Source organism: Saccostrea cucullata, unplaced genomic scaffold (assembly GCF_032062105.1).
Source record: "Saccostrea cucullata isolate Sc308-1 unplaced genomic scaffold, CSIRO_AGI_Scuc_v1 ctg173, whole genome shotgun sequence".
Lineage (NCBI taxonomy): Eukaryota > Metazoa > Mollusca > Bivalvia > Ostreida > Ostreidae > Saccostrea > Saccostrea cuccullata.
Window position 1 is genome coordinate 412,319 of NW_026932155.1, and position 18,481 is coordinate 430,799.

At 34.2% G+C, this 18,481-nt stretch overlaps 1 protein-coding gene across 4 annotated transcripts; it reads right to left on the minus strand.

Annotated features, from left to right (window-relative positions):
- Positions 1-617: 617 nt before the first annotated feature.
- LOC134234535 (uncharacterized) lies at positions 618-17,674 on the minus strand. 4 transcript variants are annotated; one of them, XM_062716622.1, is made up of 10 exons: positions 17,537-17,674; positions 9,327-9,443; positions 6,730-6,950; positions 6,548-6,608; positions 5,981-6,419; positions 2,875-4,431; positions 2,132-2,327; positions 1,538-1,781; positions 1,167-1,337; positions 618-806 (listed from the first exon to the last, which is right to left on the minus strand). In XM_062716622.1, the coding sequence occupies exons 2-10, from the start codon at positions 9,423-9,425 to the stop codon at positions 678-680; spliced, it is 3,117 nt and encodes a 1,038-aa protein (XP_062572606.1). In that variant the 5' UTR covers positions 9,426-9,443; positions 17,537-17,674; the 3' UTR covers positions 618-677. The 4 variants fall into 4 exon arrangements, with proteins under 4 accessions (XP_062572606.1, XP_062572608.1, XP_062572607.1 ...); XM_062716624.1 differs by lacking the exon at positions 17,537-17,674 and adding an exon at positions 12,069-12,371 and having other exon boundaries at positions 6,209-6,419; XM_062716623.1 differs by lacking the exon at positions 17,537-17,674 and adding an exon at positions 12,069-12,371 and having other exon boundaries at positions 1,191-1,337.
- Positions 17,675-18,481: the final 807 nt, after the last annotated feature.

Sequence of the window (18,481 nt, forward strand, 5' to 3'; positions counted from 1 at the left end):
TTACAATATAAATCAATATTAATTTTGTTAGACAAAAGACACATGTATAGCACCAATGGTTAACTTCAATAGAGACTCAATGGTAAATTTGTAGAGCTGCAAAATTATGGCTTAAATTCAACATTGTAGTTCACCTTGTCTTGAATCACGTTGTCTACCAGTAACTGGATTTTATTGTACACAGTATTATATAAATTTATAATATAAACTCACACAGAGGTGTCTCTATAGCATTCTTATGGTAAATCTTGAATCCTTTTTAAAAGACATAAACGTAAGCAAATGTACTTTATTTGCTACTTATAGTATTATCTTCCTTAACAATCAATTTAAAAGATATATACTACTTACTTATGCTATAAATAAGAATAAATGTGCACAAGCCATCTAAATCTCTATGGCCAATTCATCTACTCTATTACCAGTAAGTTTTTCTAATCTAATAACAAAAGTCCAAGCCATTTAAAAGCCATGATACATGCAAATAGTACAATAAAAAAATCTACATCACATGTTTTCCAGCACAGTATAGAATGAGAAAGCACAAAACATTTCATAAAAATTCCAATTCAGTAGCACTAATATTCTTAATTAATACAAACAGCCATATATTACTATGGAGAGCAATAGCAATTAACAGACAAGTATTGTCTTTGTAATTCAAATGTTCAGAAGACCTAATACTTCATTAATAGATCTTTGTAATTTTTAAGCTTCTTTAACTGCTTCTTTAATTCTTTGACAAAATCTTCCGGCTGGACAACGATGGAGATATCCCTTCCAACAGCATTCAACAGATGATCAATCTACAATTAATAGAAAGGATTCAACAGATGATCAATCTACAAGTAACAGAAAGGATTGTCATGTAATGTTAGGATAATTTAAATATTTATTTTTTCATTTGTGAAGTTTGTCTGATGCAAATTCAAACAATCATGCTTATAATGAAATATATCCTGAACTGCAATTTGTAATACAAAGCCAAACATGTACTAGGATATTCTCTTAGTTTCATCTATATTAACTATTATCTATCTTTATGCATTAATTTATTGAATTTAGTCTGATTCACAACATTTTAAAAATAACAGAATTGTTTTAAAGTGCATGCGTGCATTCCTTGCTTCTGATTTCATGCACTCTAAAAATCAAAATCAATTCACCATGCCCTCTCCCGATTGACAGACCTCATTCCCCTTAAAAGACAGGTCGAGGGGGCGGCTGTTGATCTCAGTCAGACACCAGTAGCAGAAATCACTGCCCACGAGCACCGAGCGTGCCCGCTGCTGGAGTCCATGGTGAGCTGCCAGACCATTAGGATCCACGTACACGATCTGATAAAGTCAATCTCGCAGTGAGTCTCAAAAGATTCTACTATGATTAGCTATTTACACAGTTCAAAACAAGAAGTAACAAAATCAAAACATTTATTAAAGGTTATTTGAGTAAATGATTTCAGAAAACTGCTTCTGATGTGTTTTGTATGTAAAGCTTTAATTGATGCCTAGATAGTTTGAACAATCCTATTGGTTACCTTTGATGTTCCGCCCTCCCTCTGGATTCCTATTGGTTGTTTGTTTTCCTGTCGGTGAATGGCTATAACCTGAGCGTACGGCAGTCTGTGTACCGTCATGGTGACAGTCTCCTCACCACTTTTGTACATTCTCTGAGCGTCCGCGCTGTTTTTGACTTTTTTGTCGTTAATTTTCAGTAATTGATCTCCGATGTGTAATTTGTCATTCAGTCGAGGACAAGTCTTCATATCCCATCCTGCCACCCTATTAATGAAAATTAGAAAAAATTATAAATCGGTATCTCCCTCATAAGAAAGCAACATAATGAATTCTGACTCGTTGTTAAATGTTAAATCTTAAATTAACTCAATTTCTGTTTAATCCATGGGTAGAAAATAGAAAAGCATTTTATCAAATTTTTTTGACCGCGTATATAGCGTAAATTAATCGGAAAAAAAATATAGAAAGAGAACAAAAATATCATTTTAATTTCAGAAACTTTGACATTATCAGGCTGTTAGTTTTTGGAATGATATTTTTGAAATTTCATATGATTCTATGAAAAATTGTAATTTCCAAAAAGTTTCATGAAAAAATTTTTTCCTAGTACCAACCACACTTTGTCGAAGCAGTCGACGAGCCCGATCTTGGTGCCCCAGGCCCGGTTGATGGTGATGTTGATGAAGGGGTGCCTCTGTTCCTGCTGTAGGAGCTCCACCTGACTCTGTTTGAGGGGGACCACGTTAATGACCCCCACTGTCTGACTGATCCTCTGTCTCTCCTGGAGGGACTGCTGTCTGACCACCGAACCTAGGGAGGAGGACACTGGTATATTACTTAGAATAAACGACACAAATAAAATTCTTAAACGACACTCATAAAATACCTAAATGACACTCATTAAATACTGATTAATTTCCATGAATAAACTGTGAATATATATTGCTTAATATTTATCCTTAAACCCCCTTTTGCATTGACTGAAGGTAACCAAATAAAACCAAAACCAAAATCAATGCCCTAAAATATTAAGCCTTGTGCATTCTTAAGTCTTTAAAGTTTATGGGATTTTTTGATTTATGTACATGATATATGATTAATTTCTTAGTCATATTTTGTCAATGTACATTTTTATCCTTAAAGTCTGTATAAATTTTGACAATTCAATTTTAAAATGCCAGATTCACAAGTTCAATTGGTATGCATTCCTTCTATAAAGTCTGTCATTTAAAATATTGAAGACTTTCAGAGATTAATCTACTGGTCAAAAAATGTCAGCAGTTTGACAAACAGACAGACAGACATGGATACTCCTCCCTACACTTTTTAATGTGAGTATAATAGAGCAAATACGTACTCTTTGGCCTTACTGGCATGTCATCTCGTACGACATTTGACCTCTCCTCTGACGTGTAACTCCTAGAATTCTTTAGGTTGGACCTCCGGGGTGGGGGTCTTGGGGGCTGACCATTCATCATGGTGGCATCCTCATACTCCTCATTGCTGTCGCTGTGGCTCTCTGAAGCCGGCTCTGAGAGGCCTGGTTTGAATTTAAATGCTTGTTGTGGTGGGGAATTTAGTCCTTTAACCACTGGACTGATGGAAGCTTGTCTGCGGGGAGGGGGCAGCTCGGGGATTGAGCCCCTGTCCTCAGGTTTTGGGGTCACGTATGCATAATCTGTTGGAGGAGGAACATTTCTCCGTTTCGGTGGAACAGGTTGTACAGAGTAAAAATTTCCTTTATCTGGATCATCTGGGCGAGAGAAATCTAACAGACCATGCGCAGGTTCTCCAGATCTGGGCGGGGGGACACTGCTAGGAGTTTTATCTGGCACTGGTATTTCTTGTGGAGGTTTTCTGCTTGGTATAGACTCCAGTGGAGGAGGAACAGGACTGGCCACACGTGCAGGGTCAGATTCCCGTGAGTTTCTGTTGGAGTGGGGGGGAGACACGACACTAGAACCTTTTTTGTGGCGTGGCGGTTTGTCTGGACTAGAACATTTAGGTGATTCAGTGCCACTAGTCCGTGGAGGGGGCACAGCTGGAATGTCTTCCATATTGACTGTGGAACTCTGGGAATCAACTGACACAGGGAATGGAGCATACAAATTGTCCTCTTTGGAAGAGGAATCTCTTGATCCTAAGAACACACTTCCACTCTCTTTACTTGTAGGTGTGCTTGCGTCACTAAGACCACTATGGCGTTTCTTTTCATCACAAGGGGGAAGGAACACTCTTAAATCCTTCATATCAGCAGACATATCTTCATAATCAACTAACTTAGATTCACCATCTTCAGTTCGTATCACTTGGTAACCATCGTCTAGCTGATGCACACCAGATGAAGGTTTGGTAAGAGTCCTGCTTCTATCTGCATCACACATGTCTAAATATGGATCACTAGGGGGTCTCTCGGGAGGTTTAAATTCCTCAGAAAATGGATTTCTTGCTAGTTCATAGTTATCTCCATCAGTGTCTGGTTTGGATGAAGTATCACCACTACAGAGCCTTGGTCGCCGGACAAAGCTGTAGTTGTTAGTATTTCTAATAAGTTGTTGAGTTGGGGGGATTTCCTGTTGAGTTGGGGGGATTTCTTTATTTCTGGCACCTCCGTGAAACTGATCCTGTAGACCAGGATCCAGCACGAAATCCAGATTTTCGTTTTCATAAATATTTTGTGATGGTGGATAGTTAATCATAGACACAGGGCGCACGGGTAATGGTGTGGGCCTTCTCTTTATACCCATTTCATCTCTAAATCGTCTATGCATGGCTGGAGATTTCTGTAGTTTTTTATTGTTAACAAAGAAATCTTCTGCCACAAAGTCTTCGTCTCCAGTCGTGTCCGGCTCACTACCACTGGAATCCGAATCAGTGCGATGTCTTCCTCTACGAATTTCCAAACCAACATTCTCTGTAAATCATAACACAACAGCTTCTCAATATCATTCCACTGACGATTTCAATGTAATATGATCTGAAGAACCATTCTCACCAAAATAATTGCCCATTGTGCATTCCATACATGAAGAAAATGTTTTTATAGCACAGGACTGTTTTTGTATGCTTTTTAAAACAAAGACAGGTATTCATAAGAAGCTTCGATTCAATAATTCAATTCATTTATGCGTAGAATACTGTAAACCAACTTTTAGCGACGAAATTTCGCGATTTACCCTGGTTCGCATTTTATTTTCCCAAGCCTTCCACCTGTTGTTAATAGACACATACACTTGGGTGAATTTAAATATGATGACGATGCTCTCATGCAATTTGCGAAAATTTCTCGCAAGGAATAAAATTTCTTAAACAGAAAGAACTTTGTCGGTAATAACCAATAGCCCCCCCCCCCCAAATCAAACTTTGATGGAAATATATTTAATCAAGTTCTTAAACTTAATATTTTTTTTTATAATTTATTGCATTTTCAAAAACAATTTCTTACACAGAAATGTGAAAAAATTTAAGATGGTGCAAGTGTTGAGAGAGAGAGAGAGAGAGAGACAGTACTTCTGGAATTTTGGATAGAAAATATACAGTGTAAATTGGGCATATTTTAATAACAAATACAATATTAAGTTTGCTGAAAGAAGGCCAGGGTTATTATAGTCTCTTCAAAGCTTAAATATCACTACAGCAGAGAGGCAAATATTTTGGTGAAAATGGTAATTTTAAAAGGTTTCTGATGCATAAAAAATTCACTTCGTGTCATATACAAGTAAACAATTAGAATATTGATATTTGCAAATTTCAATGTTTACTGGGTACATGCGAAAAGAAATTACTGTAAGTATTTTTTAAATCAAAATTTTTTAGAAGTATATTTGCTTGCATAATTAATATTCAGTGTATTATTTCTTTTTAAAATGTTAGCATCAAAATTCAAATCAACCATTTGTTAACAAATACAGAAACATTAGTACATTTATTATTTTTTTTCACAGGTAACAACCATTTTGTAAGTTATGTGTCAATATTTCATTGTCTTCTTTTATAAAGAAGTATTTCATGGGTCATTTGCTGAAATATCATCCAAACTTTATTACACATCTAATGTTTAGACTCCAATTAAAACTTAACATAGATGTGACCCAGTGACCTAATTTAACACAGAGTATGTGACATTAAGTAGCAGTCTACATTGATTCATTTCATTAATATCACTCAGATCACTAGCAATACAACTCTACAATCATGTAGAGGTGATAGAAGCTTGTTATCTTAATATGATCTTTTTACAGCCTATTTGTGGCTAGCATGAAATGTGACTATACTAATAGCAACAAGACCTCCAAAAAAATCCTAAATACTGCTGGCATCAGCATAGCACTGCTTAAAAAGACAAGATGAGATTACCAGTGATATATTATGAAGAAAACAGTAAGATTGTGATGTTTGAAGAAAGTGATTATAATGTTAGCCAATCTCTAGAAGAGGAGCTCTGAATTTAGTGTAAGATAAACCTTGGCTGGCATCTTCCGTGTCAAACTCAATGGTTCCCTTAGTCCATGCTGCATCGCTATACTCAGGATCGCTGTCTATATCTCCATCCGCCCCCTTATCCTCCCCCAAGGACGGACTGGAATCGTCCTCGGGGAGGGACCGACAGACCCCGTCGTCAGAATTGGACGAGTTACGCATAGCCAGGATAATAGATTCTCTCAGACCCGCTGAGGCGTTCTGTAAATTACCTGAGTTACGTAACGAATTCATCAAACTCGTCTGACTCTCGAATATCTCCTCCTTCTCACTCTCTACCCTAGTGCCATGGTTACTTGTGGGGAGAGGGGGAGCCTCAGCCCCCGGGGGTGGGGGAGACCCTGGGGGTGTTACAGGAAGGCTCTTTTTGGGGGGTCTTTTGATTGGGTAGGCACTGTATACATGTTCACTACTAGTTTTCCTCTGAAAATAAAAAAGAGATCAAAGATGAAATGATTGCTGAACTACTTTGTGTACAAACACCAATAAAGAAATCTGTACTGCTGTAGTAATTAAATTTTTTAATTCAATATTGTAAATATAAAGCTCACTAAGTTTCCAAAGGCATGAAGTGTTCTTTCTAAAATCCTGCACCATGCCAGCATACTATCCCTAAAAAGAAAGTATACCTCAATGTACTAGTAGTCCAGGTACATGTATCTCTGAGTGGATTTATTGAATTTCAGAGAAAATAATTGAAAAATAAGTCAATACAAAGAGCCACACTGTATACCTGGATTCTGCTGTGAGTTCCAGGATTCGGTCCTCTAAGAAGATACAGAACGTCCAGACCTTGTTGAGGCGTCCCATGGTGTATGTGATCCGTTTACAGTTAGCCATGCAGTAGGAGTGGATAGGCTCCCCTGAGAAGGCGCTCTCCTCTTTATCATAATATTCCAGGTGTGGGATTCCATTCTTCATTCCAAAAACATACCACCTCTGGGGCTCAAACAACTGCAAATAACAATTTGATAACTTTTGAAAAGTCAAAATTATTCATCCAATTTTAATTTTTTAACAATTGGAAAAACATTCAAGAATATAGGATTGAAATTTTTACCCATTCTCTTTACAATGACTTACAATAACCAAAGATGTATATTTTACAAAAGTGAATTTTAAAAAAGTTACTGTGGTTTCATCAATTTCAATGGCATCAATATCATAGATCATATCAAAAGATGTTTCCAAGGATACGTAATTTCGTTGACATAAGCATTGCCTATTCAAATGACTAACATATTAATTCAATGAACATGATGAACATTTAATTTTTAGGATCTGCTCAACAACAAAATCCTCAAAAATTGGTGCTCAACGAATATTGATGAAAGCACAGTATTTTTTGTGTTTATCTTGTGTAAATGTTTAAAAAGGCAAGACAAAACATTTATAAAAGCAATAAGTACAAAACTTACTACCGCTCTTTTGCGGGGGAGTCGAGAAAGGTTAATGGGGCACATGACATTGTTTACAGTAGTGACAATCAACTGATTCAACAATTTAATGCCGAAATCACAATGCCGGATATTGAACTCCAAATAGTACATTGTCATATAAGCTAGAATATTTTATCTGCTTAAAATGTGAGATTTTTGAAAATTAAAAGTGTTAAAAATGTAACAATAACCAAAAATTTATTAGGCTGGTTCTTCAAGTCAAGATTTTTTCCTGTCCTGTAAATGCTACATCGATCTTGCATTATATTTGCACATTTGCCCCCAAAAGTGTTTTTATCGCGAAAGAATAATTTAAGTAATCGTGATATCAAGTATTTTGGCTCCATTCCAGCCTCATTAACGTAATTAACTTATACTTAACAATTTTATTAAAAGTGAAAGCATAACCTTGCTTCAAGTCAAGATTTCATCAAGTACAACTCTTGTGAAAAGTGTTTTTAAATGTTTGCTCAAACTGCTCCATCAGTATGAAAATCCAGACCTCATTACGTGGTGTGAAACAGTTCATGTTATCATAATAAAGTATTGTAGGAGGAAGTGATTTACAAAGTATATATTTATAAACATCTTCAGGAAAACTGGTACATATCAAACATTGAACAAAATGTTACTGGTTAATAAATATAGTATAGAACTATATATAGCATACAAATCTAAATTTATCTTCAAAATAGCCCAGTATAGAACAGAACTGAGTCCACTTTTTCACACCCCACTACCATGAATGGACCCTGGACCCCTGATTTTGTGACGATGAAAAAAGGAAGTCTAAATGTGTCTTGTCATTTTTTATTTGAGATGAAGCAAGCTCAAGTTTCACCAGATTTGTTTACAGTGGGAGTGAAATGTGTGCATCTGCAAGTTAATGCATTAAAATGAGTCAGCAACACTCAAATCAGGGACGAAAGCAATGGCTGTGTATCCTTCCTGTTTCTCAGACAAGAGATTCATTGTCTTCTGAAAACCTCAAATGAAATATTTCCTGATGTTATCCTGTTGAGGCATGGATACAAAATGTACAAACTGCCATGTCTAACTCTGTCTAAGAAGTTAAGGTGACATTGTCTACTAATTTAATTGTCATATGCATCCATGTGCAGGAGATACCATTACACTTAAGGACATGAAATTTTAATATAATATTGATTTTTTTCTCTCTCTCTCTTTTGCTCTCTCAAAAATTTTAAGATGATCAAATTTTTGTATTTCCTGATCTTATCAAATTTTTAAATCAATGTTTATTTTATAGAAATTTTTAAAAAATAATTTCTGTATAATGCTTGAAATCTGAATTATGTAACATTTTCTGGATGATTTGGCTAGAGAAGTCAACTGACCTCCCTCATAGATTCAATAAATTTAGAAGATAATGAACAGTGACCAATATCATAAAAACATTAGACAAAATGAATCATGAACATGACAAAACACCTAAAAACACCAGAGAAAGAATTGAGTGACTTGGAGGTGAAAGTGCCCCCTGTGGACTTGTTGCACCTGCCTTGTCCCCTATATATCACATGCATCTCAGTTCATGTCGTCTATTATACTCAGGAAAAATAATGTCAGTGTGTATATGGTTCCTCACTACAGAGCTTTTCAAATAGATGTATTTCTAAAATTCATGAAAACAGTACAATTTGATGAGTGTCTGGGGTCTCTGTACTACATGTCAAGAGTTTCAGAGGTTTTTGTTTGAGTTATTTGTTTTATGCTGGTGACAAAACTAGCCAATGTTGAAGACAGTTTTGCAGGACATGCATGTGATAACATTGTAGTTACTAAACTGTGCAATATACCTGCTTTATGCTGGTAAAAGAGTTAGCTCAAACAAATGGGCATGCTTTAGAGAATGTCAGAGTTACTGTACCTGTTTTATGCTGGTGGCAAAACTAGCCCCTGTGGAAGATGGTGATGTGGGGTGAGCTTTCTTTAGGTACCCCTGCTTTATGATGTTATTCATACTCATGATGAATTAGAGATGGATCTGAAGGAAAAAAAATTGATAATGACAATTCATATTTTAGATGTATATGACAAAAAATCTATTGAACTGCAATTGGGCTTTTTTGTTTCTATACGCAGTTTACAGACTTTTTAGCAGTTCAAGAATATATGCTCATTTTCATCCGGTTAATTATTTAACTATATAAACATGATAATGTATGTTTAAAATAATGACTATAGTAATTGTCAGTTAATCATTTATGACCAATGAGCAACTGGAGTTGATCATGTTGATAGAAAACAACACCTGTTGTTTAAGATGAATTTTCTGAAACTTATTTCACCACACCACATTTAAATTTCAAAGGTCAAGTTTTTTAGCATGTTAAATAGGTTCTGAGCATAAGTGTACTTAAAATATGTACATATTTGACAAAATTACATATCATTCAAACATTACAAAAGTCATTCAAATCTGCATGATCTTGACCATTAAGTCATGTTTACCTGGAAGTACATGCATTAAAAACAACCCTAGAAAACATGAGAGCTAGTATAAATACAGGGACACTCTCTGTTCAATACTTTCTTATAAGAGAGACAGAGAGAGAGATGTATAATCATGATTATGTGATATACATATAAAGTACAAAGAAACTCTATCTACCTGGTACTGGTTTATGAAATATCTACTTGATTTAACTTTTTTTATCATCATAAAACTCAACAAATATGCCATCTTATTTAAAAAAAAAAACAGACTTTCTTTTACATCATGTACATGTATTTAGATCTTGTTTTGTTCACTACCTTTTATAATACAACTATTCTGTAATGGAGCGCAGCCTAGAACTTCATTTCACAAAAGAACTATATACAAATCAAAATTAATATTTAGCAACTGCTTTGTATTTAAAATACCGTTTGATTGGCTATTGCTCTGATGCCTGAGGCAGTAAAACAAAGCTTTTGTAAAATTATCATAAAGATAAAAAAAACATACTGTTATATGACATATTTCATATCGAAAAACTCAACAAAATAAAACGTAAACATCAAACAAGAAAAACATACTGTTATGTGCTACAGTTACTTCACAAACATACTCTGCTTACATAAGTTGTCTGTAAAACTTGGTTTGCAACCTTCAAATTAGCTCTAATTCATACTAAAGGGCTATTTTTGCACAAAAATAAAAATTGGTTTATAGCTAAAGTACATCATTTATTATTTAAGGTCAAGATCTAGTAAATGAAAGGTGAATTATCAAATTTGAAATAAATTCTCTTATTGATGCTTTACAACTTTAGCTTGGCCAAATAAGGTAATGTTGAGATAAACAAGATGAAAAACTGTACAAACTGTCATTTTCAATGAAAAATTTACCGGTAATGAATATGGGCGTTTTTTACTCAAATGGAATATATAGATACGTCTCTGAAAACGATAATTAGTATGTTCATGCCCTCTTCTTTCAATCAATATCAAATTCAATATAGGTATCCGGTTTACTTTTCATATGATTTCAAATTGAATGTCATGAAAATAGCTTATTTTCTACATAATTCTGCTAAAGCCGTAAATAAAAATTGAAATTGATTATGACGTCATAATGGATCTAGCACCAAAAAATTAGTAAAGTTATTTTAATAAAATAACTTTATTCAAGCATTATTTATCATAACTTTTTTGAGAGATGTGCGATATAAGGCATATTGCTGTAAAGCATTTTTTAATGAAAAAATGCAGGCATAAAAATTGATATAAAACCCCCAGTTCTTGGAACATTAGATATATGGTATCTCAGCTATTTGACTACCAGCAAACCTACCCAATTTTTATATTCACCACGGTTATCATGATTACATGACTTGATTACACTACTGATGATTGATCATGCTAAGGATAAAATTAACCCTGGGAAACTTCCATCCATGACTACCCGGCCATATCAAGGCATTGTTTGTAACAGAAAGGATGAAAATGCCACATTTCAGACCAGAATTAAAGGTGGGACACCAGAAGACTACAGATATACGTAAACACTCTAGCAATACAGCCTCCTGATCAAGCAAAGGAACTTGCAAGACCACCATTGCGATCATTTCACTGTTCATAGACACACAAAAAAAAATTATTAGTCAGCAGATGCGGGCCTCATGGCCCACATGTGTCACAGTCAATGGTTAAGTAATTTAACAATTATGTACATGTAAACCATTAATACAATGTTTTTGCCTTTTTAACACAAAGAAAAATTAAGTGATTAACGAATAAATAAATAATGGCAAATAAAGTTAAATTTCTATGATTATGAAAACTAATACATTTGCCCAAATATTTGACATTGCTAGGTCCCCTTACATGCTTATAATGATGACAACAGAAGCTATACATTGTTTAACACTTATATTGTATAATGGTCCCTCATGTTGCAGACAATACTGACTGGGGTATTACAGTTATACATGTTATGCAAGTCTATAAAATAATGTTCATATAATATTTAAGACCCAATTGTTTCCAATAGTTACAAGATATATAACAACTGGCTTGTTAACTTTTTTCAAATTCCTATCATGGCTATAATTATGTACACCATGATCTTTTCAGCTATATTGTATAGACAGAGAAAAAAAGCGTGAAACAGATTATGGTCTAATACCTCACACGCCGGTTACATAATGCCAGACAGTAATGGACGCCGCTCTTCGCGGACCCTGGTGTAAAATTTACTTCCTTTTCTCGAAAACTGCATAAATGACACTGCACTAAAAACAAGTCGCTGAATTCTCATCTCTTCATCATTTACTTATAATGCAAAGTCTGTTTGTGAAGCAGATGAAATTACATGATTCAAATCTGCTTTGTGCGAAGTATTTTTGTGTCGCAAAATATGTGTAATTTCATTATCATAACATTTCAGCATTTGCAAAATGCAAGTAGCACTTTACTTCCGCAATAAGGAAAGCGCCACCTGTAAATATTGCATCCAAGGTATGTAACTCCCGATTCATTTAGATGCTTTTGCAGAGTTTTTTTTCAATCAAAATAAAACTTTAATCGGCCTTCAATCATAATAAAATTTCACCGTGTAAAATATAAATTCAAACTCTAAATGTATATTTAATTTTTATTTTAAGTGATAATTTATTTAAAATTATTGTGTTTTAAAATTTGCATTTTATTTTTTTCATGTTAAATTACTAATTCATTTAAACACATAAAATTTAACAACAATTTTTATGCCCAAACATTTTTCACTTTTATAATTAATTAATTTTGTTCTTTATGTCCATGCCATCAAAGTATTTCATTAATTGACACTGTATCACTTTTACTAATTGTCAACACCTGTCATTTTTAACTCATTGTACATTTTATAAAAACAATTGTCAAATTTTATAAAACTCGGAGGCCGGATATTATACCGGCCACACGTCCGACTCGTTCCCCCATCATGCTGTAATTATTTATACTTTTAACAGTTTGGAGGCTACGGCCATATCCGACTGGTTCTTGTTTATTGTTGTTCAATGAAAATTTCCATCGTTAAGACTTTACTACATAAATTCGGAAACCATACTTTTTCCTCATTTATGGCTTTTTATATGTGTCATCGGGAAGAGTCCTTGTGATTTTGAAGTCAAAAGGTCAACGAACGCCATAACTTCCCTTGCCAACATTCCCTTTGCCCGATCAACGACACATTTTCTAGAGAAACTACGCGGTCATAAATGAAATGTAATATCAACGCCCGGGGCTGCTGCATATATTTTGCAGGTCAAAAGGTCAAGGTCACAAAGCATTCATTCTGTGTTTGTTTTACAAACTTTCACAACCGTCAACGATGGCAAAAAGCTTTTGCCACAGCCATGGACAACTTGTTATACTAAAATTTCCGACCTTACTCCTGAAGACAAACCCGATTACATTTCCATATCAAGATTCCAAGACTTTTTCCAATTCTTACCATCAATAATTTTCTACGGTTATCAAGAACTTGTTTCAAAAATATTCCACTACTGTGTGTTCATATGTGAAGTATATGTTTTTTTAAAAAGGACGTGTTTTTCCCGGAGCGGTGGGAAACTATCACCGTGTGAAATTGACTGTTTGACTTCAAATTCATTTTGGACTCTAAATGTATATTTAATTTTTATTTTAATGTGATATTTGGTATTCTAAAATTATTGTGTCTTAAAATTTGCATTTTATATTTTTTCATGTTAAATTACTAAGTGTTCATTTAATTACTGAGTGACACTTGTCGGACACCAAAGGGGCAGAGTGTTTATGCCCAAGGACATTTTAATCACTTTTACAAACAACATGTAATTAATTAATTATCGGTGTTCTTTATGTCCATGCCATCAAAGTATTTCATTAATTGTTCACTGTATCACTTTTACTCATTGTCAAACCTGTCATTTTTAACTCATTGTCATTTTATAAAAACAATTGTCAAATTTTACTAAAAATTTTACACCGGCCACAACTCGTTCTATCATGCTGTAATTATTTATACTTTTAACAGTTTGGAGGCTACGGCCATATCCGAGGTTCTTGTTTATTGTTGTGTTAGCCATTTAAATGTGCATGTATAATAAATTCGGAAACCATACTTTTTTTTACTTTCTTTTTATATGTGTCAGAAGAGTCCTTGGAAACGGCTCGTTTTGAAAACGACGCCACTCACTTCCCTTGCCAACATTCCCTCTTGCCCGATCAACGACACATCTTCTAGACCCAAACTACGCGGTCATACATGTCAGAGAGGTGAAGTCATTGTGCAGTGATTCAGAAGCAGAGGCCACGCCTAAGACAGTCACTAAGGCCAATAATGATACTTAACTGAAAGACTGCTTCATCGGACTTTGTAATAGTATGGTTAGAACATTGGCTCTTGCCCATAAAGTACATTAAAAATATAAATAAACCGTTTTAAAGGATAATTTATTTAAAATAAATTTGTTGCATTATTTTCTTCATGAATAATTAAAACACAGGTAAAATTTAATAATAATTTTTATTTCAAATTTTCACAATTTAAATTTTGTTCAGGAAGCTTGTACAACGAGCGCTGATGACAACAGGATGCTTTTAAAAATCACTATGCTAGAATGACAACTCATAAATGTATAAAAAGAATTCATTTATCAATTAAGGGATATCATTTCGGTCTGTCCGTCCGTCTAGCTTTCCATCTTTCACACTCGTTTTCACGCTATATCTTGAAAACCAATTAAGGTTTTGCAACGAAATTTCTAATTTAAGATGCTACATAAAACTCCTTCATTTATGGCAGATCCCAGTGATTCTGAGCTCAAAAGGTCAATGTTGAAGGTCATCAATTCAGTCTGTTTTAAACTATCGTTTCCACGCTATCTATCTAGAGAAGCCTTTGAGCTTTTCAATGAAATGTACGTTATCATAGCTCCCGATGGCCGCTTTTGATTTTGAGGTCAAAAGGTCAAGGTCACAAAGTCATTCATTCTGTGTGTGTATTATTTAAACTTTCATTTCCTGACGATATCATAAAAAGTGCTTTTGTAAAAAAAAGTTCATAATTTGTTCTAAAAATATCCAAATTATTCATGAATTCCCAGAATTATCTTCTAGAATATATATATATATATATTTTTAAAACGAGTGCCCCGTAGATGCAAGAATTTAGACCCCCCCCCCCCGGGAGGTGGCGTATAAAAGCATATTTTTTCTACAAAATCTTGCTTCCCTGAATTTCTTTATATTTATTACTCTCATCCATTTATATCTAAGTATATTTTTTACTCTCATCCATTTTCAGTGTGTGATTTGGATTGTCCCTGTAGATGTGCAATAAGGTTATATATAGTTTTTAATACTGATAGGATGATTAGGGGTCATAACGACGTTGTTCTACAAATAATACGGTTCCCTCTTTTAGAAGGCGATTGCTGTTGTCATGTATAGAAGTACAATGAGGTTCCAGAAATTTTAATTTTATATTTTGGGGCGAAATAGGGGTTAAAATAATTTTATTTAATTATAAAACTGCTTTTTCCGAACTCATCTAACAGTTTTTCATAGTGGCCCAGTCAGAATTTGGAAGATCCCTTCGAGTGTCATAAAGATGTGCATATGAGTTCGACATTTCGATTTTTACTCTTTGGGTGATTCAGGGTTGAAAACTGACCGTTTTGAAAATCATACAATCATCGTGGTCCTTTTTCTTGTTACCCAATTTAAATATGAATGTGTGAGTATTTTTTGTGCGAGTTTACGACTGTCTTAAGATAGTGTCTAGATGTTCTGCGTCAGGAAAAGCATTTTTTTTCCTAAACTCCTTTTTAGAGTTAGAATTTACTTCATAATTATCTTTAATAGGCAAATGTTTATTATTTACCTCTGAAACACCAGAACAGGTTCAACTGCCATGGAGAAGAAAACAACCCTGCAGACCCGTGTGCGCTTTGTCATGCATGACCAAACGCCAAAAAAAATCCATAGACAATTGACAATTCGGTGTGAAAAAAAATGGATGATGATTAGTATGAATAAGCTAACACAGAGAATCTGTGTTCCTCGGGGGGGGGGGGGGGGGAGTGAAGTAGGCGGGCACTTTAAAAATTAAATAGGGATTTGTGGTCATCTTCGCTAGCCAAGGGTTTCTGATACGCTACTCTCCTCATGCTTATGTGGTTTGATTACAGATGAGATAAAGATGAAAAATTCTGAAATGAAGCTAACATAGTTTATAACAAAGTGTGCAAAAAAAAGTTTGTTTAATTTGTCTGAAAAATGAAACGTGATTGAATGTTAATTATTGCTATAAGTGTTGCGATTTAGAAGTCGATGTGGATTGGTCTTTTTCTACATTAATTTTGAATTTTAGTAATATTTCAAACATTTCCATACAGGAAATTGAACAACCCAATGCGATTTTTATACTTTCGAACCATCGTCTGAAAAGTTGTTCAATCCCACAGAGAAAAATGAGACTTTTTCTCAGTGTCAACTACCAATTCTAATACTACATTTTCGGTACATCACTAAAAGTGCGGGGGCCAACCAGGCTTTCAATTAACATTTCCTATAGTATAAGTAAGGTTGGGGGAAAAATTTTTTTGGAATCTTCCCCCCGGTTGCTACGCCCCTGTACATTAATTTTGAATCTAAGTAATATTTCGAACATTTCCATACAGGAAATCGAACAACCCAATGCGATTTTTATACTTTCGAACCATCGTCTGAAAAGTGTTCAATCCCACAGAGAAAAATGAGGACGTTTTTTGAAAGCGATCATGAAGGTGCGTTTTATTTTATTTTTTTTTTAGCTCACAAAAGATGACGCAGAATTCATAGGAAGGGCAATGCGTAATTTGGACATTGTGTTGCAGAAAACAGGAAATTTATTGACAACTAACTCCGAGTAACAGAGGTGATTTAAGATGTATACTAAATATAGTCTCGTCAAACCTTGGCAAACGGATAAAACAACACACTAGACATCCCTACCCTACCAACCTGTTTTAACACCCACCCCCCAATGAACCCTTCAGTTCTTTTGGAGCTTATCGATTATCTGGAACTTCTTTTTTAATTCCTTCTTAAATTCTACCAAAAATCACAGAATTACAGGGATATCTGTACGGACGCTACAAAAGACGACCACAAAGAATTCTAACTAGAAATATAATTCAGTTGATGGCATTCTATATAGTACTTGCTGATCAATATGTCTGTCTGTGCACACATGCAATCCAAAAAAACGTACTGCTTCTTGGCGCGAGTTCTTTAAATAATTAAAAGCGGGAGATAGGGTGTCATTTGTTTGTACTGATTGAAGTAATTATAAATTATGTAACCTAGGTAATGTTTTCTTATATCCTTACATATTGTATTCTTTGTACTTCTTCAAACTGCATTGCATAGGATAGCTAGCTAAATACAGTTGACTTTTTTCCTAGAATATTCTCATCCTTGTTTTTGACATTGTATAAATTCAGCAGGTTACTCTAAACAGTCAAAATAAATGTCAGTCTCAGTGTGAATTACCTTGTATCCTCTTATGGCGTTTTGCAAGGATATTAAAGAATATATGCAAGTTTTATATAACTATATATGTTTGCAAATTAAATTTTAACTTACCCGACATGGCGCTGAGTTTAACTGCCTTCTTTTTTATATATACTACTTGTATTATTCATTTATTATATCGTTCAATCATCGGATAGGCACTTTATAGCTAGGATGTTCCTATTTCGAGTTTGTTTTATTTTTAGAATTAAAAAGTCACGAATTTACAAAAAGCGGGATGAAGTTTGACTGCGATAAAACGCTATGTTCAAACAAGGATGTAATTTTAAAAGATCTTTAAATCACTCCATGACCGGTAACTCTGGAAATATAGCTATAAATATTATCCTTGCAATATTCATCATTTTCTTTCAATAGATGTTTCTTTATTTAAAAGATGAATTTCAAATAACTTTAAATCTGGAGGGAAAAAATACTGCCTCTTTATTGCGCATGAAACTTTGTTGGAGTGGAATTCAAACTGTACTTGTATTTTTTTTTAATATTAATTAATAATTACATAAAAAGTATGCAAATTGGGAATATCTTGTTTTATCGAAGAATAGGGATTGAAAGATTGAAAATTTGATGGAAAGCAAAATATTTCCTTTATTGCTAACATTAGGCGCGGGGGGAGGGGGGTCTTTCCCGTTCTTAGCATGTGTAAATTTTTATAAAGCGAATTTGATTCTGAACTACGTAGAAATAATACATTTTATAAAGAATCGCTTTCTCTCACACTTCTTTAGTGTTCTGACAAATTGACTTCGAGTGAAAATGGTAGGGAAAATGAAACCCGTCACATGCTTGGATAAAAAGAGAAAATGTGTAGAAGTTATAAAACAAAAATCAAACCAACTGTTTTATCAATCTTGAAAAAACTCTATCGAATTTCAATTTTAAAACAGGAAAAAAAATGAAATTGTCTGAAAATGAATGTGAAATAACTTATTTTACCATGAATGCATGTAACAAATGCAAAAAGAAGAGGGCTAAAATCATATAGAAAAAGAATGT